The sequence below is a fragment of the Phoca vitulina genome, unplaced genomic scaffold (genome assembly GCF_004348235.1).
Source record: "Phoca vitulina isolate PV1807 unplaced genomic scaffold, GSC_HSeal_1.0 scaffold5, whole genome shotgun sequence".
Lineage (NCBI taxonomy): Eukaryota > Metazoa > Chordata > Mammalia > Carnivora > Phocidae > Phoca > Phoca vitulina.
This window is the reverse complement of record NW_022589708.1, coordinates 9844581-9855309: the sequence shown is the minus strand read 5'-3', so window position 1 is coordinate 9855309 and position 10729 is coordinate 9844581. Positions and strand designations below refer to the sequence as shown.

Sequence of the window (10729 nt, the reverse complement as noted above, 5' to 3'; positions counted from 1 at the left end):
GTAAGCCATCATTGTTGAAATTATAAAGATGGTATTAACCAACAAGAGTGGTTTTCCAAACATAGGCAAACTGAAAGCTGAATTATACATCCACAAATAATTAATAATTAACCTTTAATATTTAGAATTATCTTATTCCTATAGAGAAGATGGATTATAAAACCAATATACATTTTCTCTTGATGGCTAAACCTTTCCTCTAGGAACAAAAAACAAAAAGAAAATCAAACTAAGTTAGATGAAAGTGTTTATTGAGTTATTGTAGATCTGCTTTTCTGCGAAAGGTAGAAGTATTTGAATAGACAACACTTTTGAAATGCCTCAAGATCAATTTTTTTTTCTAGTTCTCGAATACTATATAGATAAGGTAAAGGGCACTTCTGGCAGAATCCTTAATGAAAAAGGTGCAGAAGTTTCTGATTAATTAGCAACACTTTATAGTGTGCTCTCTGGGAATCTGATCAAAGTGAACGTGAAAGCTTCATTGTTTACAGGTGAATATAGAAGAAGGCAGGGCCACAGCCGAGTTTACTAAACAAGTGTACAGCTGGAAGGGAGACAGCTGACATCAACAAGCTCTTTAAAGGCCAAGAGATTAACTCGTTATTCTCTCTAATTATAGTAATTCACAAGTATGTGATTATTTTCAGCTGGATACTATCAAAATGGGCAAATACTTATATTCCATAATTTTCAAAACTTAGCTATATGTGTATATATGTGATATATTTTTATATACTCCGTCAATTTGTGTATGTATGTATATGTGTGTATATATTATATATCTATAAAATGTATAAACACACACACATATATATAAAGTGTACAAATCTTAAATTCATAATTTAAGTAGACATTTGTGTGACAACCACCCAGATCAAGATACGGAAAATTTCCAGCATTCTCTGAGGGTTCCTTGTGGCCAATGTAGAGTTAGCAATGGGAAAAATAAACGTGTCACAGACTGAGAGGGATAATGTTCACATAACACTCACCTTCCAATGGCTTGGGTAGAAAATGAGCTGCTGGTTTGGTTTTCTTTACTCTGTTTCCTTTCATGACTTGCCCTTCCTTATTCAATCCCAAAAACCAGGCTCTACCAGATTCCTGTTGTCTGTATAGCATAGATGAGTAGATTACATAATAGTTTTCAAAAACAGATTCTTTAAACTTGCATTCAGGGGTAAAAAGTTCCTGTCGAGAGAAGAGGAAGAAAAGACAGTTAGAGAAAAGAATGGGAGCTTCTCTGAACTTTTTCTTTATTCCTCCAGAAACTTGTCCGCCAGGCTGAAGGAGTCAGCTCTGGGGCAGGGATGACCTGGCCGCACCTCGTCCTGCATGAACTATTTGTCCATGTACTTTTTTCAATAAACAATGAATAGAGAAGAATCTGCTACTCCTGGGAATATATGCATAGGCGACAGTATGCATGTCTTTTTTTTTTTTTTTAAAGGTTTTTATTTATTTATTTGACAGAGAGAGACAGCGAGAGAGGGAACACAAGCAGGGGGAGTGAGAGAGGGAGAAGCAGGCTTCCGGTGAGCAGGGAGCCTGATATGGGGCTCGATCCCAGGACCCTGGGATCAGGACCTGAGCCGAAGGCAGACGCTTAACGACTGAGCCACCCAGGCACCCCTGCATGTCTTTTTGTAAGAAACTAGGAGACCTGAGCAAACTCAGAACAGTCTTGTTGAAACAGAATACAATTCAACCAGAATATAACCAGAAAAAGCACAACAAAGTAGCATCATATATTTACCATAGGCTAAACAAAAATAAAATCTATACTTATGGTATTTGCTCATCTATTTTCAATATTTCCATAGGAATCATTATATGCTACCCTGATAGTCGCTAGCCGTGCCCTGGATCACTGATATATAGGATGATACGTTTTACCTACAAAGACACAAACCGAAACCTGACACCAAAACCATGAGGATCAGCGGGCGCACAAACTAGCCGCTGGAGCTGAGGCTGGATGTTGCGTTAGGGAGCTGTAGTGACAGGAGCGAGAAATAAAGACCAATTCCAGGCTTTGGAACCCCACTGGAATTCTTGAAGAGAAACATCAGAAGCTGCCCTGACTGCTGTCCACCCGGCGTTTCCGGAGAGGGTAACATGAATTAAGTGCCATGACTCTCAAAGCCACGATCCCCACCGATGGGCAGCACAAAGCTTACTACCTTATGATTATCATTAATGACATAAATATTCATAGGCGACTTTTACAGACTTCTAAACTTTAGCCGACAAAGGCATTTCTGACACACCTCTATTAAAAATAATTTAAGGGACGCCTGGGTGGCTCAGTCAGTTAAGCTGCTGCCTTCGGGATCCTGGGATCGAGCCCCGCATCGGGCTCCTTGCTCAGTGGGGAGTCTGCTTCTCCCTCTGCCTGCCACCTCCCCTGCTGGCGCGTTCTCTCTCTCTCTGACAAATAAATAAAATCTTTAAAAAATAATAATTTAAAAATTCAACCTTCCTAATTATAGACATGGAAGCCACTTGTCTTTGTGGCTATTTTAGATAGTTCAACACTGTGCTATTTTATATATATGAAATACAGATGCAAAAACAGAGCTTTCTTGTCACTGATCTTTTAAAAAAATCACTGTCCTTGAAAAAAAATTCACCTTAATAGATTTTTATGACTGCAGAAAATAACTTTTCTTTTCAAACGTTATTTTCTGTACACATTCTGAAAAACACATCCTTTAGGGACTAAGAATAAAACTTGTCAGAGTTAAAGTCATGCTAACCATAATAAGGCATGTGACATTATTGCCTGTAGAAAGGTTCCTTCAATATTTCTCATGAGAGTGTGAATTATCAAATGGTGTCTCTTGCAGGATACAATTTATTCAGAGTGCCCCATTACTTACTTTAAATCACTGAAAGCTAATAGTTTTCCCGGGGGAACAGGTTTTGTTATTGGCAGATGCTTCTCATGACAAAGATAAACAGATCCAGTGATTAATTCGATGAGATTAAAAGTAGCCAAAAGATGGGCTTAGACACTCCCAAAGGAACTTACGTAGGCCTTCATTTCTTCTAGATGATGCTAGCTCAGGTTTGAATGAGATCCCATCTAAATAAATGTTCCGGCTTTCCACTAAATCCTATTTTTCCAAATATCACCTCATTACTTCTCTTGCTAATCAACGACAGTCTCGGTTAATCAGGCCATGGCGCAGAGGGACAACTGACTAAAGGGTGCGTGTTCATGCATTTGTGGTGAGGGAAATAAAGTGGAATGCTATAAAACTGGTTTGTCTTCAAAAGACTAGTAAGTACAACATATTGTTTGAATGCGCACCTTCCATGACAGATTAGACTTCATTGTGTCACTTGTCTTTTACTGAGACAGGCCAAGGCATCCATGCGAGTACATTACTTGAGACGAGTTAAAACTCATCTCAAAACCAGCTGGGAGTGGAGTGGCGAAAAGCTGACTGGATAGACCAAGCCATTGACTGACCTTTACCCGGAGACACCAGGGCCTCTAGCTCTGGAAAAACAGTTCCACAGAGAAGTCAACCTACTCCCATCTGATCCCCCACTGTCGTGATGCAGGATGACGGCATTACCATCAGCAAATGAGGTATGCAGGGTCTTTTCTCTAAGTTGCATATGAAAGAGAACGAAGAGCCTAGATGAGGAAGAAGTCATTTGTTCTCAGAGTATACCTTAAGGACATCTGACACCAAGTCTTTTTAGATAAAATGTTTGTCTCTGGGGACTCTGAGGAAGTCATTCCACATCCTCTTTCTGGGAGCTGGGCCAGTGACTTCACAGATATATGGATAGGAAGGTAGATTAATGTGATAGGGGCTTGGGCACTCTGATAATTACATAGGCTTTCTTATGAGCACGAGGTAGATAGGCAGACATCCCTTCTTGAATAAGCAAGGGAATAATGACATAGCCCAATGAGTATTTTATGGACACACATCTATTGCCAATGCGGAGGCAGGTTCTGAGACATTAGCAACACTCATACACTGACATGTTGAAGCCCAGTCTCTTGCAAAATGGACCGGAAAATTGTACAACATGCATATATGTATGTTCACTTTAGTAACTAGTATTAAAATAATTATCAAGAGAGAAATATCACCAGAATTATGACGCATTGTTAAATTGAGTTCTGAACCTCCCAGTAGCCCAGACGGAAACAGAAAGTCCATATGTTCTAAAAATTCTTGAAGAGAGAAAATCTTTTCTTTTTCTTGGGACTAACTTCTAAAAGGTATTTCCTTGCAAGGAAAAAGTGGCATTGAGCGAATGAACAAAACATAACACAGAAACATACGTGTTCTTGATAATAACCATACAGTTAACCCGGTCACAGTTTTGTGTCTGAGTCCCACAGTATGCTTCGGGGGACAGATGGACTGAAAAGTCCCCAGGTGGACACTGTAGCTGATGAGATCCCTGGGGGACATGTGCCCAGCAGGGGTCACAAACTCAATGCCTCTACTGACCAGGTGGACACAAGAGAGAAGCGCCTGCTATGAGGTTACATGTGCCCCCTACTCGGGCTCAGTGTTGAAGAGACAGAATGGTAGAAAAGAAAAACCTTAGATCTTTAGTTAAGTCTGGTTTTCCAAAGGAAATAAGAAAATCAGGTTTCTAGATAAAATTTCCTTTTAATGGTGGCAACTATTTCTTAGTTCTTGTTTTTGTTTTTCGATAGTGTGTAGGCCAAGGGTCAGAGATGGGACCCATGAGCCTGAGGCGTGAGACCCCCAACATAGAGAAGCCAAAGTACTAAAGAAAGAAGGAACCCCAGGTGGCTTAGCAACGCAGCCCTAACCAACCGTATGGTTTTGATACATTTGAGTAATACGATGAGAGCACCAGTGAAATGCTCTAAAACCGGCAGTGATAATATGAGAATGCTTATTTAAATTTAAGCTTAAATATAAGCTCTCAGAGACTGCCAAAACGAAATAGATACGTAGTTTGGTGTGTCTTTTCCTTGTCTTGCCTGCCTATATTTAGAACCCCCGATACCACAACAAAATCAACAACAGTTGAGTTCCAGCAGAAGCTTAGATATTAATTTGCACCACTGCCAGATGAAATCATCCACTCATAGAATAGACAAACAGAACAATTAGACAAAAATTTCATATCTCCCTTTATGTTGTGGTTGTTCTCAATTGAAAGCACCATCTGGGGTGTACTTATCGATCTTAACAGTAGGGGCAGAATCCCTCTTCCGAGGGAAATGCCTTTGTTTAGGATAATACCCTGATGGGCCATTTGCATGTACACAGCAAGGCTTCTGGGTTCAGGATGAAAGAAGAGGGTGGAGGGAAGGGAAGGCCCATGTTCCATAATCCATACCAGGAATAGCTATAAACCCAGATAACTCAGGATTAACCATAACCTAAGAACGAGAAGTGACCGTGAGGATCTAAGTCAGGGGTCCAGCAAACTACAGACCAAGGGCCAGATGTAGCTGTTTGCCTGTTCCTGCAGCTCACACTCTGAAGGTCAGGGGTGAATTGTCGAGACAGAGATGGTCTGGCCTGCAAAGTCTACAGTGTTCGCTGTATGGTGATTTGCCGAAAATTTTTGCCAACTCTGATCTAAGGTACATTTTGAGGACTTCGCAATCTAGGTAAATGGGGAGGGGCTGTTCATCTCATTTCAAATTACTGAAGAGCTAAGTATTCCCAAACTGAACTTGGATTGCACTTATTTTCATGTATACAAATGTAAACCATTTGAATGAGAATTTTCATGAGTTTCGTCCCTGGAAAAACCCATACAGTGTATTATGAGCTGGGGTTTCTGGTAAGGATACACAAGTAGTAGCCTGCAAATTCCTTTAGTCCCAGCATCATCTAGGACTAAATGAAAATTTATGTTTTGGTTAATATCTACAAGTTTGCCTACCAATAGCACCACCACCACCTCCATTGTTTCCAAAGGAAAATATAAAAATAGGCATTCCAGATAAATTTACAGCATTTATTAGAATACATGGCAAATCTAAAATAAATTAAAAAGAGAGGGTAGGGAAATATTCGACATACACTAGCACATAGCACATAATAAACACACAATAAGTAATTGCTGTTAATATTCTATTAACCTCTATATTTCAGAATCATCAAAAAGCTCAGTCCCCTCCCATCAACATCTCAGTAATGACTCTGACCCTGAACTTTGGAGTATTTCTCCCCAGGCTTAAGCTGAGAGAAGGAGGGAGCCTCAGATTCCAAGTTCTTCCTTGAAGAACAGTAACAAATCATAAAGGTTTCTTGCAAATGTCAAATAAGATAATAGAGGTGCGAAATGATTTGTAAACTATACATTGAGTTGTAAACTCTAGTTATATTGATAGTTATATTTATAAGCTATACATAGAACCGCAAAGTGCAACTCGAACGTTCACTGTTATTATGGACAGTGAAGTAGTGATTTAATTATTCCTTCTAGGTTTCAACACAACAGACACTCCTGCATACAGGAATCCCAAAGATCCATTTAACCAGAATTCTCAGTTTTTTTCTTCCTTTTCTACTCTTCAGAGATGTCATCTACAAGAATTTGTAGAATCCTCTGAGGTCAGCAGAGAATTATCCCATTCCCCTTCACCTCTGTAGTTTCAAAATCAATGATATGCTTTAATGATACCGCTCTGATCCTGGCCAGCTCTAAAAAAGAAATATGAAGCACCCTTAAGATTACATATAAGGGAAGCATGTTCTGACCTTTCAGAAGAACTTACAGTTGTGAATTTGGGGACAAAACAGAATTTGTAGTTAACACTCAAAAGCAGACAATTGAGTTGACTAACGTATTTACCTGAAACTCTACATAATCAAATATTCATAATATTAGACTATGACGAATGCCTACAGGAAGAAAAATTAGCCAATTGTTTGTGCGTGTACTTCAAACTAAAGCATAATTACATTTGTGTTTAAGAGACAGCTTTCATTTGATTACAGGACCCAGTGGTTTGAAGTATATTCTCACCAACAAAGAAGTCTCTTGGTACTTATATTTATAGGTCCAGAAGCTGTACTTAAGTAGTTTCTGGAGAAAAAAATTGTAAATGAAGACATTTTCTTTTTCTTTCTTTTTGCTGGAAAGATACTATTTGACATTTAGAGATATTATAAATACAGAGATTTATCTTTAGACATAGTAATTGATATATTTATTAAATATATTTTTAATTTATTATATAATATTGAATAAATATTTTCTTTTTATGACTTATTGACATACTTGTTTAGAATTGTGGCAAGAACACTATTTATTGTAATGATTAAGTATTAAATAATTTAATTATTTTATTTATTTATATAACTGTGTTTTTGTATATTTTCATATATATTATATATACATATATAAAAATCTTTAAATATATACATAAGGAGAATATAGGTATGTCCCTGCTACTCAGGGGCTAAATAGCAACTTCACCTGGAATTTGGCAGAGATGCAGCATCTGGGGCCCCATTGCAGACCCACCAAATCAGAATTTGCATTTTAACAAGACTCCGGGTGATCTGTATGCATATTAGAGTTTGGGAAGCATTGAAATAAGTTCCTATTACCATTAATAAATTAATAAATGTTCACAAATTTTTAGAAAATATCAAACTGGTATCAATCATAAGCTTGCTAACATTTCTTAACATTAGTATAAAATTTATTAAGGCAAGAAAATGGAAACAAATAAAAATATGAAGTATTTACAGCACATCTTTAATTAAGAAATTTTAAGATTATAAGTAAAAATATGTGCCAACTGGTTCTATAACGTTAAATCTGTTTTCTCTAGAATATAGACATGGTTAAATTCTGAAAATAATAATGCTTGTAACATGAACAGATGGTATCAGTGCTTTAAATATTAGCAAAAAACTTATAAAATAAATACACTTAAGAAAGTATTGATACCCTTACATATCTGTCGGTGCACAACAGTGAAATCTTCAACATAATAATGTTGATATCATTATAATTATATAACAATTATAATAACATAATAATAATGTTAATAACTTTTACTAATACTTAAATTATGTGTACTCTGCACCAGGCACTGTGCTACACACTTTACATAATCAATGAATTTAATCCTCACTGTAATTCTATGGGATTGGTGCTATTATTATCTCCATTTTAGAAATGAAGTCATCGATCATAGAGAGTCAAGTAGCTTGCCCAAATACATTTCTTTTCATCAAGATAAATATATTTAACTATTCCTACTCATTTATCATATTGTTCAGCTGAAAATATTTACTTTTTTAGATATGTGATCAATTGCAAAAATGGGCCGTATTCGTCATCCTCCCCTGGATCTATGCCCATTAGTATGTAATTTGACACGTCCTCCCACCATGAGCCAAGGTGAAGGAAGTAGAGGACTGACAAACACTTGTGCACCTGGACTTGCCTTTTCAACCTCCTCTACAGCCATGACAGCATCCTGGGCTAACCTGCTTGAGGAGAGACATAGGAGAAGCAGAGCCAACTGCTCCAACCTAGGCCAGCCTAGTTCCAGACACACGTTCAAGTCCTGCCCGAGATCTACAGAGCTACTTGGCCAAGCTGCACCTGACCCCGTGCACAAGCCATACACACTTAACTGTTACATGCCACATCATCTCTTGTGGTTGTTTGTTATAGGTTACAGAAAGGCAATTGATAACTGATACAGATAATTGCTAATTCAACTGAATTACTCCTTCAACTAAAACAGAAAATATGTATCTTATCTGCTGATCTTTGTATCTATGCCTACATGTGGAAGAAAATATAGATGGAAAATAGTAATGAATGATGGAAGCTATCATGTTGGCAGAGGTGACACATCTCTCTAAATAATTGTAAGGAGAGGAAAAAGTAAATTCTTGAGAGTGCAAAAAAAAAAAAAAAAAAAAAAGAAACAGGAAAACACAAGCACCCAAAATGAATCTCTTCTCCCCTTCACCCAGCCTGTGCACAACTTTTTCCCCCATTGGCCACTTAAAGAAATATTGAATAAAACAGAAATTGGGTTGGCTGCCATCTGTTGTTAACCACCCCCCTAGAAAAACACAATCCACGGCTGTCGTAAATTCCCCAGGGCAGGGTTGGAATGGGATGAGGGTGTCGTAGTGGGTGGTGTTGTGAGTAAAACTGAGCTCTCAGATCAAATGTGGTCTGCTGTTTTGTCACACGTCAGCTTCCCAATGGTGTACTTCGCCAACATATGTGGGGTCAGATGCTAACTATACTGAACTCTCCCTAAAAAAGAAACGTGGAACTGACAGTGTTTTATGTGAAGGGAATCAGACTGAATGAACATAATCAAATCCAGAAGAAGTGCTGCTACTAGTTTTAAAAAATGTTCTGGAAGATCTGAGTGGATGACGTCAACAGATATCCATCCATGCAGGCAGGAATATATGCAAGTTTCTTGGTCTGACAGATACTCAGAGGCTTCATCAAAACAGAACTTAGTGACGTCTCAAAGTCGGATTATCGGTGCCGTCTCACCTTCCATTGTAAGGATTTTACAGATTTGTAATTTTGTTACAGCAGAAATATCAAATGAAACCAACTTTATATAGAAACTAACCATGACAATGTCAGTGAATGTTTTAGAACATTTTAGAAATAGGGTTATCTCATTCGAAAGGTAAATAATAGAATATATTACATAGTCTCCATCGTAATACTATGTAAAGTATGGTTCAGGGACCTGTGTCCAGCTACAAATTGTTTATTCCCTGTCTGCAATGAAACAAGTACAGAAATTGAGCAAAAACACTGATAAACTTCTGTTAACAATTTAAGAGTATTTTTTATTATATCTATTGGATGTAAAAATAAAAATGCTGAGCTTTTATTTTGTATTTTTAAAAATACTTTTCTAGTAACTTAATGGTCTTATATTTTTATGGCGGTATCTCTCTGCAAAAGATTGAAAATAAAAAGAAAACTATTGTTCTTTACCACAGATGTCTGGGGAACACTGCTGTATTATAGACTGGCTTAGATGTGACTGTAAATCTAATTAAAGGAAAACCAAAGTGCATCTGAGTAATAATTAACATTTATTTATTTATCAGTGTAAGCCACTCACAATGCTAAATGCTTTACATGCATGATCTCATTTTATTCCTTTTAGCAAACCATGGCATTAAAGTGAAGCATCTTGGGAAGAGTTTATGCAGAGCAGGGCTTCATCCTGGGCTCTCTGAGTCACCACTAGTTATGCCACTGGTCAGCCCAATATAATTGTAAAAGGGAATCCAAGAAAGAAATGTGACTTGATAACAAATAGGGCGACCACAAGGCAAGTTAAGACCGTTCCAGAACAAATTTTCTCATTCAGTGAATGACCCTCAAGAAAGGACTGGAAAAGATGATTGAGTATATTTGGATAAATTATTTAAAAATTATCAGCTGTAGTGTTTCTTTTATTCTTAACTTATTTCATTACTTTTCCCTAATGTCTCCAGAGTGTTGGGTTTGGAATGGGACTTGTACCTGGTCTGGTCCTGTCAGGTATCACCTATAAATGAAAGAGAATAAAGAAATACAGGGAGATAGCACTTAAGAAATAAGATTGCACAATTAAGTGCTTTCAAGATAACTGGGGGGAAAAACAACAAAACCTGTGTTCCCAGAATCAGGGCACCATTGGCTGTGGTGAGGGTGTGGGTGGGGGAGAGGGTACAACAAAGACATTCCCGAATGGGAC

General features: G+C 37.6%; 1 protein-coding gene across 3 annotated transcripts in view; it reads right to left on the bottom strand.

Annotated features, from left to right (window-relative positions):
- FGF14 (fibroblast growth factor 14) overlaps positions 1-10729 on the bottom strand; it is a 600726-nt gene that overhangs the window by 3830 nt on the left and 586167 nt on the right. For all 3 annotated transcript variants that reach the window (XM_032402670.1, XM_032402671.1, XM_032402672.1), the window contains exon 4: positions 996-1194. In XM_032402670.1, coding sequence (XP_032258561.1) covers positions 996-1194 — 199 coding nt within the window. The remainder of the gene's footprint in view (positions 1-995; positions 1195-10729) is intronic.